The sequence below is a fragment of the Heteronotia binoei genome, chromosome 18 (genome assembly GCF_032191835.1).
Source record: "Heteronotia binoei isolate CCM8104 ecotype False Entrance Well chromosome 18, APGP_CSIRO_Hbin_v1, whole genome shotgun sequence".
In the NCBI taxonomy this organism is placed as follows: Eukaryota; Metazoa; Chordata; class Lepidosauria; order Squamata; family Gekkonidae; genus Heteronotia; species Heteronotia binoei.
In genome coordinates, this window is record NC_083240.1 from 23,858,929 (window position 1) to 23,870,460 (window position 11,532).

Here is an 11,532-nt window from a genome sequence, read left to right on the forward strand (position 1 = left end):
AGAGACCCAGAAAGCTGCTGGGCTTTGTTGATGGTATCCTGGATCCCCAGGTAGTTGAGTTCAGGTGGTTAAGGCGGGGTTGCTTTAATACAGGGGTCCTCAACCTACGGCCCGCGGGACAGATGCGGCCCGCTGAGGACGTTTATGCGGCCCACCAGGTCCCTCCCCTGGATTTGGCAGCGCCTCCCTCCTGTTCTGGCAAGTCCCAGGAACTTGAATCAAACTTTTTATTTTTAACCTTGCGGATGCTCATTCCTTAACTCTCTGGGGAGCCGCGAGAGCCACCGCGGGCTCGGAAAGTACCAGCCCGCAGCTTTGGGCTGGGCTCTGGCTGGAAACCGCCACCTCCTTCTCCTCCCTGTGGCCCCGACCGAGAAGCCCAGCAGCCACAGCCGCCAGACCCTTCTACTCCACTCCTCCGGCGGCAGTTGGCGGAGGGGAGGTGGCAGGTCAAAGGCACCACGCCTCCCCGGGCGCCCTCCCTCCCCTCGCTCTCTCCGCCCTGCCTTTCTCCTCTCGCTGCTGCCTGGCGTGGTGCGGCGCGCACGGTCGGGGGAAGTTAGCGAGCCGCTGGAGGGACAGCACAGCATCACTGCGAGCCGGAGGCTTGGGCTGGAGCTCCCAGCGGTGGCGCTGCGCACGAAACTGCGCGGGGAGAGAGGCAGCGGCAGCAGCAGGCGAGGTGAGCGGAGGGGCTCGCACGAGGCAGGAGCCGTTGGGGCGAGGAGGAGGGCGAGGGAGGCGGGCAGGGCATGCGCTGACGGGCGAAGTGAAGTTGCAGATGCCGAGGGAAGGAGAGAGGGAGGAAAGAAGCTGCCGCACGTGCCCCTGTATTGTTTCGGACCCGCAGCGTTAGGTGGCGGTCGGCGCAGGCGGAGCAGTCCAAGGTCAGAGGCTCCAGAGAGAGACGCGAGCAGGCGCGTCCGCACTGACCTGGAAAGGGGGAGGGGTTCTGCCTCGGTTCTCTTTCCCTCACTTTGGGAGAAGTTGTGCGGAGTCTGGGGCTGGGGGTGCGCAGGGAGGCAAGCGTCTCGGGCGCACACGCGGGCGAAGTGGGAGGGGGGCGTGCTCAGGCACTGCCCCCTTCGGAGCATGAGTGGCGCCACATGGAAGGGCCACTGAGGAAGCTCTGCGGGGTGGGGGGATATAGTTGTGTGTGGTGAAGAGTTGTTGAGAAAACAGGCATGCAGACAGGGATACCTCTATTGTGGCTGCCCCCAGCCTGGCTGGAAGCACGCACAGGTGTAGGAGAACAACACCTGGGGGAAAAAAAAACCTTGGCCTGTGTTCCAGACTTTTGGTGGCATCGGCGGTGCCCATCCGTCAAAGTAAGCGGCGTGCCTGGAGCTCGCCTCCCCCTCCCCCAGCCCTTGGCTGACGGACAGTGACTTCTCCAAAGTGACTCCCATTGAAATACTGGCAAGTTTGTTGATTTAACTTTACTTCATTTTAAATATCGTATTTGTTCCCGTTTTGTTTCTTCACTTCAAAATAAGATATACGCAGCATGCATAGGAATTTGTTCATAGTTTTTGTTTTTACTATAGTCCAGCCCTCCAACAGTCTGAGGGACAGTGAACTGGCCCCCTATTTAAAAAGGTTGAGGACCCCTGCTTTAATAGGTGGGACCTATAATATTCCTATGAAAGGAGACAGTAACTTATGACCCTCCACTGCCAGACTGAAGCCAATGGGTGGTGCTTATGAAACAGTAATAAGGTAGGACCTAGTAAATCCCTCTCTTTTTACCTTTCATCTTTGCACATCTGCTAGGCTGTGTTGTTTTAGTTCCCTCATGTTTACAGGTGTGTTTCCCTCTTGCTTATCTCTCTATGTTGAATAAGAATTATTCAGTTACCTCCCACACTGGGTGCAGCCAGGGAAGTTCCCTGAGTACTACTGAACATCTGTGCAGCATGGAGAGTGTTGAAGATGCTTATTCAGTGCTGGGGGATAATAGATTTGCACCAAAACATGGGTAAGAAGCACTGACACTTCCCACGTGGGGGGGAAAAAAATCTAGGATATCCATTTTCCTCCTTTTATTATAGGTACAAATTTGTCTTCACTGTCTGAGTCCTCCATGCGACATTCACAGAGGTAGTCTTGGGTCTCATCTGGCTCCAGAAAGAAACTCACAACACACTTCTTGCCTGTTTCTTCTTCTTTTTGGGAACAGGGCAACAGTCTTCTTTTGCAGTGTTTTCAGCCTTGGGGAGTACAGCTGTGGAGCTAGAAAAGAAATAAGAGTTGAAACAGGTATACTTTAACTGATGCACCGGACATAACTAAAAGGAAGCTTTTGTGCCTTCCTGCAAAGAGATGAGACAGCTGGTCTCCTTTAAAGCTTGAAGGATTCGATTGTTCACTGAAATGCACTGACAGTTACTTAAACTATAGCATATGATTTATAATCCTACTCTTAAATTTGTGCTTCTCTGCTTGATGAAATGCATTGTCTATTTTAAACTTTCTTTATACCTGAATAATGATGCTAAGGGGAACACTGTTGTGTGACCCTACTTTAGTGTCAAGCACAAGTTTTGCACCCTCACCTTTCCTCAGAAGCTCTTCCGTGCCACCTCTCCAGTACAGCAACAAAGAACCCATTGGTCAGAGTTTCCTTTGGGGATGCACGGAGGCAGAACTTGGCCTCAGCAAAGGTGCCTGAACCACGATGGGACCAGGAGGGCAGGACTTCCACCAGCCTGTAAGAGAAACAGAAGAGCAGGCCTTGCTTGACTGATGGAGCACTTCTTCAGACAGGTACCTTCAGCTGAAAGTCGAGTGTGTATATTTCTCCAGTTCTTTAGCGGTTGACAGTCAGTGGCTTTCCTAAGTAGGTTGAAGATGCTGAATAAAGCCATCCTGAAGGTACAACTCAGCTACTGGTTGAGGCCCAAGAACATTGTTCAGCTTTGGACTGCACAAGGGGGAGCTCAAGACAAACACCACCCTTGTCCTCCATCCATGGGAGGCGTGCCCCATGTTTAGCCCAAAGTACATCCTCCTTGCTCTTGCCACCCAGTACCTGAAGTCTTTTCCCCGCTGCTGCAGCACATCCCACACCACATCCTCATTCTCCTCCTGGTACACTGAGCATGTGGAATAAACCAGGCGCTGGAGAGCAGGGAAGCTCAAGGCATGAGCCAGCATTTTTTTCTGAAATCCAGCTAGTGCTTGCAACCGTTCTGGGTCGGGGGCGTTCTCCACTGGCACCCGGCTGGCCATTCCTAAGGACAGAAAAGAGCATTCATGGAGCAGGGCTTGAGAATCAGTACCCCCAACCCTATGGGTTGGTGAACTCCCCCACCCTACTTTGCAAGTTGTTGGCAACCACACCACTTTGTTTCCGTTCTTTGGGATACTAACACTGCACTCCCACAGGAAATAGATGTTAGTAGATCCTTTGATCTATAGTCTGCCTGTAGCCAATAATAGTGGGTTACTGTTGTAAACCAAGAAAGATAGATTAACAAGGTTATCACAGTGAAGACAACCATGAGCCTTGTGATACTTTAGATAAGATTTTATTGCAGTTTTAAGTTTTCATGGACTACCTGGATTTTAAAGTTCAGTATCAAGTGCTGACAAAATAACAAATGGTTGGTGAAACCAGTGAGATTGAGAATTACTAATGTTTGTTTTCAGTACTTTCTTCTTGAGATCTACTGTGGGGTAGTCGTAAAGAGTGTCGGGGAGTAGTATCTGGAGACCCAGGTTCAAATCCCCAGTCAGTCCATGGAGCTTGCTCTTCGGCTAGTCATACACTCTCAGCCTAATTTACGTCACAGGGGTAGCTATGAGGATAAAATGGAGAGGAGAGTGACGTAAGCTGCTTTAGGTCACCCTTTGGGGGGAAAGATAGGCTATAACTGAATTAAATAGCTTAAAGGGCTTTCCCTGCACTAGATCAAAAAGGAACTGTTTAAAGAAAAAATGTAGCCTTGCTTCCCGAGTCAAATTGGAAGAATCTCCATTATCAGGGTGTTGTTTACCGCCAAAGAGAAGGAATGCTTACGGTGAGTCTGATAGTGATAAGGTGGCACGGCAAATCATTGTATAAACATTTTTGGATTGGATGAACAGCGCCTATTAGCCACAGCGTATTGTTGGAACTCTCTGGGGCAAGTGATGCTCTGTATTCTTGGGAGGGGCAACAGTGGGAGGGCTTCTAGTGTCCTGACCCCACTGATGGACCTGGGTTTTTTGGCCACTGCGTGACACAGAGTGTTGGACTGGATGGGCCATTGGCCTGATCCAACATGGCTTCTCTTATGTTCTTATTGTACCCCAGCACCCCTCTCAGGCCACTCTAGGATTCCAATCTCTCTGAAATACTGCAGCTTATAACCTCACTCACCCAAAGATAACAAAGAGACAATATTTCCTTTCTTGGTCTTTTGCTTACATTACTGCAAGAATAAAGGCCTGAAGATCTTGTGATAGAAAGCTCCCTCCCTCCACCAATCTCTCCCATTCACCTGAGCCACTGCATGATGGGTCCAGCAGGATGTATCTCACTTCGCTGTACTTGGGGTCACCAGGGTTGATGTTTAGGAAGTCTTGATGTGCCAGCTGGTAGCAGGTGGCCCCGGCCCGCATCAACATCGTGCTCATGGTGGCCAGGCGCTTGGCATCGAGGTCAATGGCAAAGATCCGGCTGAGTTTCAAAGACAAAGGAAACTGGTATGAATGTTGATAGCAGTAGACTCTACTGCCACAAGATGGGAAAGCGCAGCATCTCCAGGGATCAGCAGAGCAAAGAGGTGTCTCTCTGCTGCTCCTCATGGAATTCCCCAAAGGACAGATCCATTCTTCTGCATCTCCGTGTCCTGACTTCCTGGGCAGCGGACCACATTACTAACCCTGCTCTACAGATGGAGAACAAGCCAGACCATTGGGAAGGAGTGGGGGAGAATCTGCTTCAGCATACAGGAACAGTTCTTCCCTTGAATTGGCAGGGAACCTCAGAAACCTTAGATTTAATGGCTTACTCCTTAAATTCCCAGGGTCTCTCTCTTTGCAGGATTCATGGAAGCCGCTGTCCTAGCAGGGCCTCTTCACCTTTCATTCTTGGGCCCCTTCCCCTGTACATGCTCTCTCACCCTTTGTTCTTTATGATAGCCGCCAGATGGCTGGTCTTGTTTCCAGGTGCAGCACAGGCATCAATAATGTGGGACCCTGGCGGTGGGTTGAGAAGAAAAGCAGGGAGGCAGCTAGCCTGGGAAAGGGAGACAGAATCATTTAGGAGGTCTGAACATTCTGAACCACTTCTTTCAACCAGACCATCAGTTACAAGATGTGAAGAAGCATTTGACATAGGGTATTCTAACTCAGTATCTCCTTCCGCAAAGTTTCTCATAGCACTTTGTAGCTGGTGTGACTTCTGCAGAGAAGCACTACTTAATGGTGGCAGACAAGGGGTTTAAAATGGTATGGACAAGCTTAAATTCTTTGCTGGGAGATGTTACAAGGTGAGAAATCCCAGTTCTTCAGAGATGTGCCTGTGCTGGAGGAACGACTCCAGAATCTCTTCTAGAATCTGAACTACATTGCTCTTAGTTAAAGGACACATTTCTTCCAAAAACTAGCATCTGCAAAGATAGAAGAAGACTGCAGATTTATACCCTGCCCTCTGCTCTTAATCAGAGTCTCAGAGCGGTTTACAATCGCCTTCCTCTACAACAGACACCTTGTGAGATGGATAGGGCTGAGAGAGCTCTCCCAGAAGCTGCCGTTTCAAGGACAACTCCTGCGAGAGCTATGGCTGACCCAAGGCCATTCCAGCAGCTGCAAGCAGAGAAGTGGGGAATCAAACCTGGTTCTCCCAGATAAGAGTCCAAGCATTTAACCACTACACCAGGGGTGGCCAACGGTAGCTCTCCAGATGTTTTTGCCTACAACTCCCATCAGCCCCAGCCAGCATAGCTGATGGTTGGGGCTGATGGGAGTTATAGGCAAAAAAACATCTGGAGAGCTACTGTTGACCCCTGCACTACACCAAACTGGCTCTCTAGAGAGGTGAACAGGCCCTAGATATGTGACTAAGATGGACAAGAGTGCCAGAAGTTTTACAGACAGTGCTTCCTGTAATGCCTTGACTGTATAGCGATCGTGCTGTATTCTCAGGGCAAGCCCAGCCTTTGAATGGAGATTACTCCACATGGAAAAACACTAGCAGTTGGGACGACAGAGAGACTGCTCTCCAGTCCCTCCTGTGTCCACATCAAGCTGCACACACTGATATGAAGCACCAGGACACCACTGGAAGGACTCTGCCAGTGCTCAGGCAAAACCAAATTCTGACCTAAAGCAACTGCAGTTGAAAGGTGGCAAAATGTTAAGCCAGGCAACACAGCATCAGACTGCTTAAGTTCTGAAATGCACTCTGCACATCCTTGTTGCTCTGAGAGCCCTACTACATCACACACTTTGATCTACCTCTGCTCCAGACAGGCTCACCTTGTCTTGCAGGATAATATGCCCTGCCGTGTACAGCTGATTGTCATGGAAGTCCATCTGCGAGGGAAAGATCAGCAGCTCAGGAAGGTGGGGGTCCAGAAAGAACTTCTTCCCTGACAAGGAGCTCACTTCATCCATGCTAAAGAAGAGAGGAGACGGGCATGACGGGTTGCTTGGTCCAAAAGCCGAGAAATGTTTTAATGCCATGGCTTCAGAGTAAGCCGGAAGAACCTTCCCAGTGCTGGAGAATCTACCAAACAACTGAACATGTCTTTTTGGAGCCAGCTATTTAGTAGAAACCACTCAAAGGCCAGGAGGAAGCGGGCTGGGAGTGAAGCGGCTAAGGAAGGAAAGACCCTGGCATTCTTGTAGAAAAAGCCCTGCAGTAACTCATTTGCATGTTAGGCCACACCCCCTGACACCAAGCCAGCTGGAACTGCATTCCTGCTCCAAAAAAAGGCCTGGCTGCAGAGCAAGCATCCACCTTCCTAGGAGTCAGCAGGAACCTGGACTGGCCAAACTAACCTGCCAGCCTTGCCCTGGTAAGAGTACTGCTGCCGCTTGAAATAATCCACAACGTCATCCAGGTGTGTTTTCAGGGTGTTCACCCGGACATAGCGTGGCACCTGAGGAGCTGGAAGTGCAAGAATTGGGACATTTTAAAATCAAGGTTGTCACTTGTTAAGACTTGTATCCCATATTGACAGGCTGAATGCAGCTTCCTGAGTAATCCATATATGCATAGCATACAGACTTCACTCAACCTTTTTGGCTGCTTTTTGTCGCCTCCCTTTTCTGGATCATATTTCCCTGGAAGGTACACAGAAAGCGGACTTATACTGAATCAGACCACTGGTCCATCAAAGTCAGTATTGCCAGGGTCTCAGGCAGAAGTCTTTCACATCACCTGCTCCCTGATCCTTTCAACTGGAAGTGCTGGGATATGAACCTGGGACCTTCTGCATGCAAAGCAGATGCTCTACCACTGAGCCAAGACCCCTCCCCCTTAAGGTTACTGCAACCTGCAAGTATTATCATTACAGAGACCTAAACTTTTAATTAACAGCCAGACTCAGTTTTTAAATTGCAGCCTTAGGACTGCCACTATTAAATACACCACAAGCCTCCCAGCGCACACACCTTGTCCAGCTCCTGCAAGTGGCAGCAGGTCTTCATTGCGGCTCACCTTCTTCTGGACTTTCAAGCGAGCAAGCTCAGCCTGTAGCCGTGCTCGGTGCTTCAGCACCAGGGCCTTCCCATGCCCTCCGCCGCGCAGACCTTTGCCCAAGAGTAAGTCATATGTCAGCACCTACAGAAGAAAAGGTGGCCTCGTGAGCAAGCATGTAAGCAATCAGGGCTTTTTTGTAGCAGGAACTCCTTTGCATATTAGGCCACACCCTTCTTATGTAGCCAGTCCTCCAGGGGCTCTTATTACAAGGCCTACTGTAAGCTGTTGGAGGACTGGCTACATCAGGGATGTGTGGCCTAATATGCAAAGGAGTTCCTGCTACAAAAAAAGCTCTGTAAGCAGTTAAAGGAGACATTGGTGGTGGGCTAAAAGGAGAGAAGATGCCAGTTATGATTGCACTTACACTAGAGAAGCCACATCTGGGCCATATTTTGTTATCAATTTTATCTTATTGGTTTTTTAGGAGTCCCTGTTCCCAAAGCCTTGCTGGCTCCAGACAATGGACAGGAAGAAGCATAAAACAAAACAACTGTAAAGTAGCAACTTCACATATCCTTCTCATTAGCTTTCATTAACAGAAGTGCAGTGGTCTGGGCAGATATCAACAGAAACAGCCCCACATGGGGAACAGCACCAAGAGTGTCCTGATGTGGCCAAGGGAGAGTGACCAAACGATTAATTTCATGTCAGTAAGCCAAAGAAGTTGCAGTGGTACAAAAGGAACAAGTTCATTTGGGTAGGTATGGGAAGTAAGGGACTCCAGAGAGTTGCATTGTTACAAACAGTGAGGGGTAAAAGAGAGATTCCTGTTCACCTTGGCCAGGTGGGGTTGCAGCTTCTTTTCAATGCGGAGCAAACCAGCAGCGCCCAAGATAGAGTCCAGCACATCAGAATAGCGCAGAGTCTCCGAAACAAGAGCATACAGCGGCCGAGGGTTCTGAAAAAGATGGAGGCTAGCATTGACTGGGTAGCACCTAAACAAGGGACTCTTAGCTCTACCCAAATGACTTCCGAACTAAAGAGATCCACTACAAAACCCAAACCAAGTTCGCTAGCACTTCCTCAATCGGTGCTGAAAACTGTAGGTCAGCAGTGAGATTGTGGTATTGGAGGCCCAACCAGATATAATGCTTTCTACATTTCAATCTGTTTAGACCTTCTCTGAGAGAAAAGCTTTGACCAGACTTACATGACACAGGTAACACTGACCCAGCTGAGGCCTACGGTCCACACCCGTAGCTAACCAGGGGCTCACCTGACAGTTTTGGATGGCCTCTCACCTTCAGGCTGCTGCCTCCCTCCTGTGTGATTTAAATCACATGGGCAGACTTGTCTGCTTAGCGTGGCTGGAGTAAAGGCAAGCAGGTGGCTCCATGCAGGTAGGCAACCTTCAGGTAAGGGCGCATTGAGCAGCTGGCTCTGTGAGGGGAGGGCGGGAAAGCGGAGGTGACAGGAACCTTTGTTACGGAGGAAGGTGTGATGGGAGGGAGGGGAAAGAACTTGCCAGCTACAGAAGGAGCGAGAGACATGCGCAGCACTGCTCATCCTCCTATCTGTCTGCAGGGGAGGGAAGAGCAGCTACCGCCACCCCCCAAGGCCCTGGCTGCTGCAGAAGGCTGAGTGTGCACCTACTTGGTGACCGAGCTGCCTTCCTGCTTGCTCCCAGGAGGAGGGAGCTGGAGGGGAAGGATGCCTTCTCCGCACCACCTTGCAAGCAGAGCAGCTTCCCTGTGCTTCTCAGAGAGAGAGGGGGGGAGGTGGGCGGGCAGGGGCACCGTGCCTACAGCATGATCGTTTCAGAAGGTTGTCACACATTCCTCCCCCCCACCGTGAATGCTGCAAGAGTGGCAGGCTGGAATGAGGAGGAGGAAGAGGAGGTGGCATGCCTTACAACTCCCGCCCGCTTCCTTCCCTCCTCTGGAGGAAAACAACAGTACGGTATCAGCTGATCGGTGGGGTCTAAATTATGCAGGAGGGGTGGCAGAAGCAATCACCAGCCTCCTGCACAGTTTAAAGGGCCCCCTCCCCCTGCGGCCCCTAGCTACGGGGCAGGGCCTACCTATTAAACTTGGCCTCAACAAGAGGATGGGAGCAGCTGGCTGGGCAACATTAGAAACCAACTGCTGCTGTTCTTTAGGTGTTCTTTCATATTCCTCTCCATAACAACACCTCTGACTTCTTCTTACATTGTTTCAAATAAAGGTTTACTTTCTGTAAGAGAGAAAATATCTCAGGGCATCTATATTTACATATGTGACTGTCATTTATCTGGCCCTTCAAATACATATATCTTCAATAGCAGTGCAATGCACAGGCTAGAGTGTCAAGACTAAATACTGGGAAGAGTCGGACTATATACTTCAGTGTTTGTTTAATAGGATTAGAGACCCACCAAGTAGCATAACATATACTTCAGTGGTGACCTTGCGTCCACCATAAATTACTAGTCCAATCTACATAGCAGGGTTGCTGGTGGGGCGGGAAAAAGAACCAAACAGGCCCTTTGGCAAATGAATGTTTCCGCACCTACCCAATCCACTACTTGTTTATGTACAAATAAGTCTCACGGGGTGCGGGAGCATTTGCTTCATTACTGTTTAATATAGTGTCTATAATAGCAGGATCTTGTAGCATAAAAGCCCGAGCAGATCGATTTAGACTGAGTTCAGTTGGACTTACGCCCAAGGAAACGCTTGTTCGATAGCGCCTTTCACTTGCTATTTTTGAAGATGCCAATAAAAAACCTTATTCTTTTGTTAAGCTTTTCGACTATTTACACCCTTATTCTTGCAAAGACATATAGACTTGCCTGGAAGCTACTTCCGTACACGAGGTTCTTCAGGGACCCTTCCCCGTTTTCCAGTCCTGTCAAAACTGAGGCTGCCGCCCCATAAAGCCCGAGCCCGCTTCGTCCTCCACCACTGCGTCTCTTACGCTCCGCCATCGCGATCCTGTCGCTCCTTTAGGAAGCCCCAAATGCTCCAGAGGCACGCGTCAAATACCAGAAGAGACTTCGCATACGCGCCTGGAAGGCTTCAGAAACCATGTTGCGCAGACTCCGGAATCCGAACGTGTATTGGCTATTCTTCGAATTAGAAGTTGCGCATGTGTGACGATTCTTAACGTTTAAAGTGCCGGTAAAGACTGCGCATGTGTACAGAGTACATGAAGTCGCGGAGGAGAACCAGAGAGTCACACACGCGTCAGTGATTGGTCTTCCTCGGAGCAAAGTCAGTGGGCGGGGCGAACTGTGGCGGCAAACCAAGCGCTCGGGGGCGGTGCTTAAAAAAACCTAGCGGCTAGAATGGTTGAAGGAGTCTCGCGAGATGTAGATTGTTGGTGGGGGTCTTTATTGTTTCTTCCGGGGCTGCAAACTGTGAAAAGGACAGTTTTCTGGCATTTGTGTATTAGACAGAAGATAGATATCTATCATAGATAATATATTGTTTTAACTGGTGTATTGTACAAGTAGTGTATAGTATGATATAGCAGTATTTAACTAGTATAATATATTTTAACTAGTATATTGTTTTAATATATGTATGATGCCTTGAGCCCAGTGCAAACTGGGATAAGGCGATTAATTAAGTTGAATAAATAATATTAGATAGGTACAGTGTAATGTACAATGTAAGGAGTATGTACAGTGTAAGGAGCAGCTATGTAGTTTATATACTTAAAATTTACTGTATGTAGGTTATGTGTGTGGCATTTTTATTTAAAATCTACAGTATACAGATGTAGGAATTTCCATTTTTAACAGGGTCTCCATTTATGACTCATCTCTCTAGGCACTTGTTTATTGATACCTTGTCTATTGGCTGTTTCAGATTATAGTAGACTGCATTGGTCACTCAAAGTACTCAGTTGCCTTCTGG

At 49.1% G+C, this 11,532-nt stretch overlaps 1 protein-coding gene across 1 annotated transcript; it reads right to left on the reverse strand.

Annotated features, from left to right (window-relative positions):
* Positions 1-2,027: 2,027 nt before the first annotated feature.
* Positions 2,028-10,715, reverse strand: NSUN5 (NOP2/Sun RNA methyltransferase 5). Its single transcript, XM_060259321.1, has 10 exons — positions 10,464-10,715; positions 8,469-8,591; positions 7,606-7,774; positions 6,991-7,099; positions 6,466-6,604; positions 5,109-5,224; positions 4,485-4,663; positions 3,032-3,233; positions 2,556-2,708; positions 2,028-2,232 (listed from the first exon to the last, which is right to left on the reverse strand). The coding sequence occupies exons 1-10, from the start codon at positions 10,596-10,598 to the stop codon at positions 2,136-2,138; spliced, it is 1,422 nt and encodes a 473-aa protein (XP_060115304.1). The 5' UTR covers positions 10,599-10,715; the 3' UTR covers positions 2,028-2,135.
* Between the last annotated feature and the right edge of the window lie 817 nt (positions 10,716-11,532).

Bases quoted from the DNA above. Each gene is read 5' to 3' on its own strand.
- NSUN5 (XM_060259321.1), bottom strand. From the start codon at position 10,598: ATGGCGGAGCGTAAGAGACGCAGTGGTGGAGGACGAAGCGGGCTCGGG. The intron at 6,605-6,990 runs GTTAGTTTGGCC...TCTCTTCTTTAG, and splicing joins TACCAGGGCAAGGCTGGCAG to CATGGATGAAGTGAGCTCCT. The intron at 4,664-5,108 runs GTGAGAGAGCAT...TTTGAAACTCAG, and splicing joins GCTATCATAAAGAACAAAGG to CCGGATCTTTGCCATTGACC.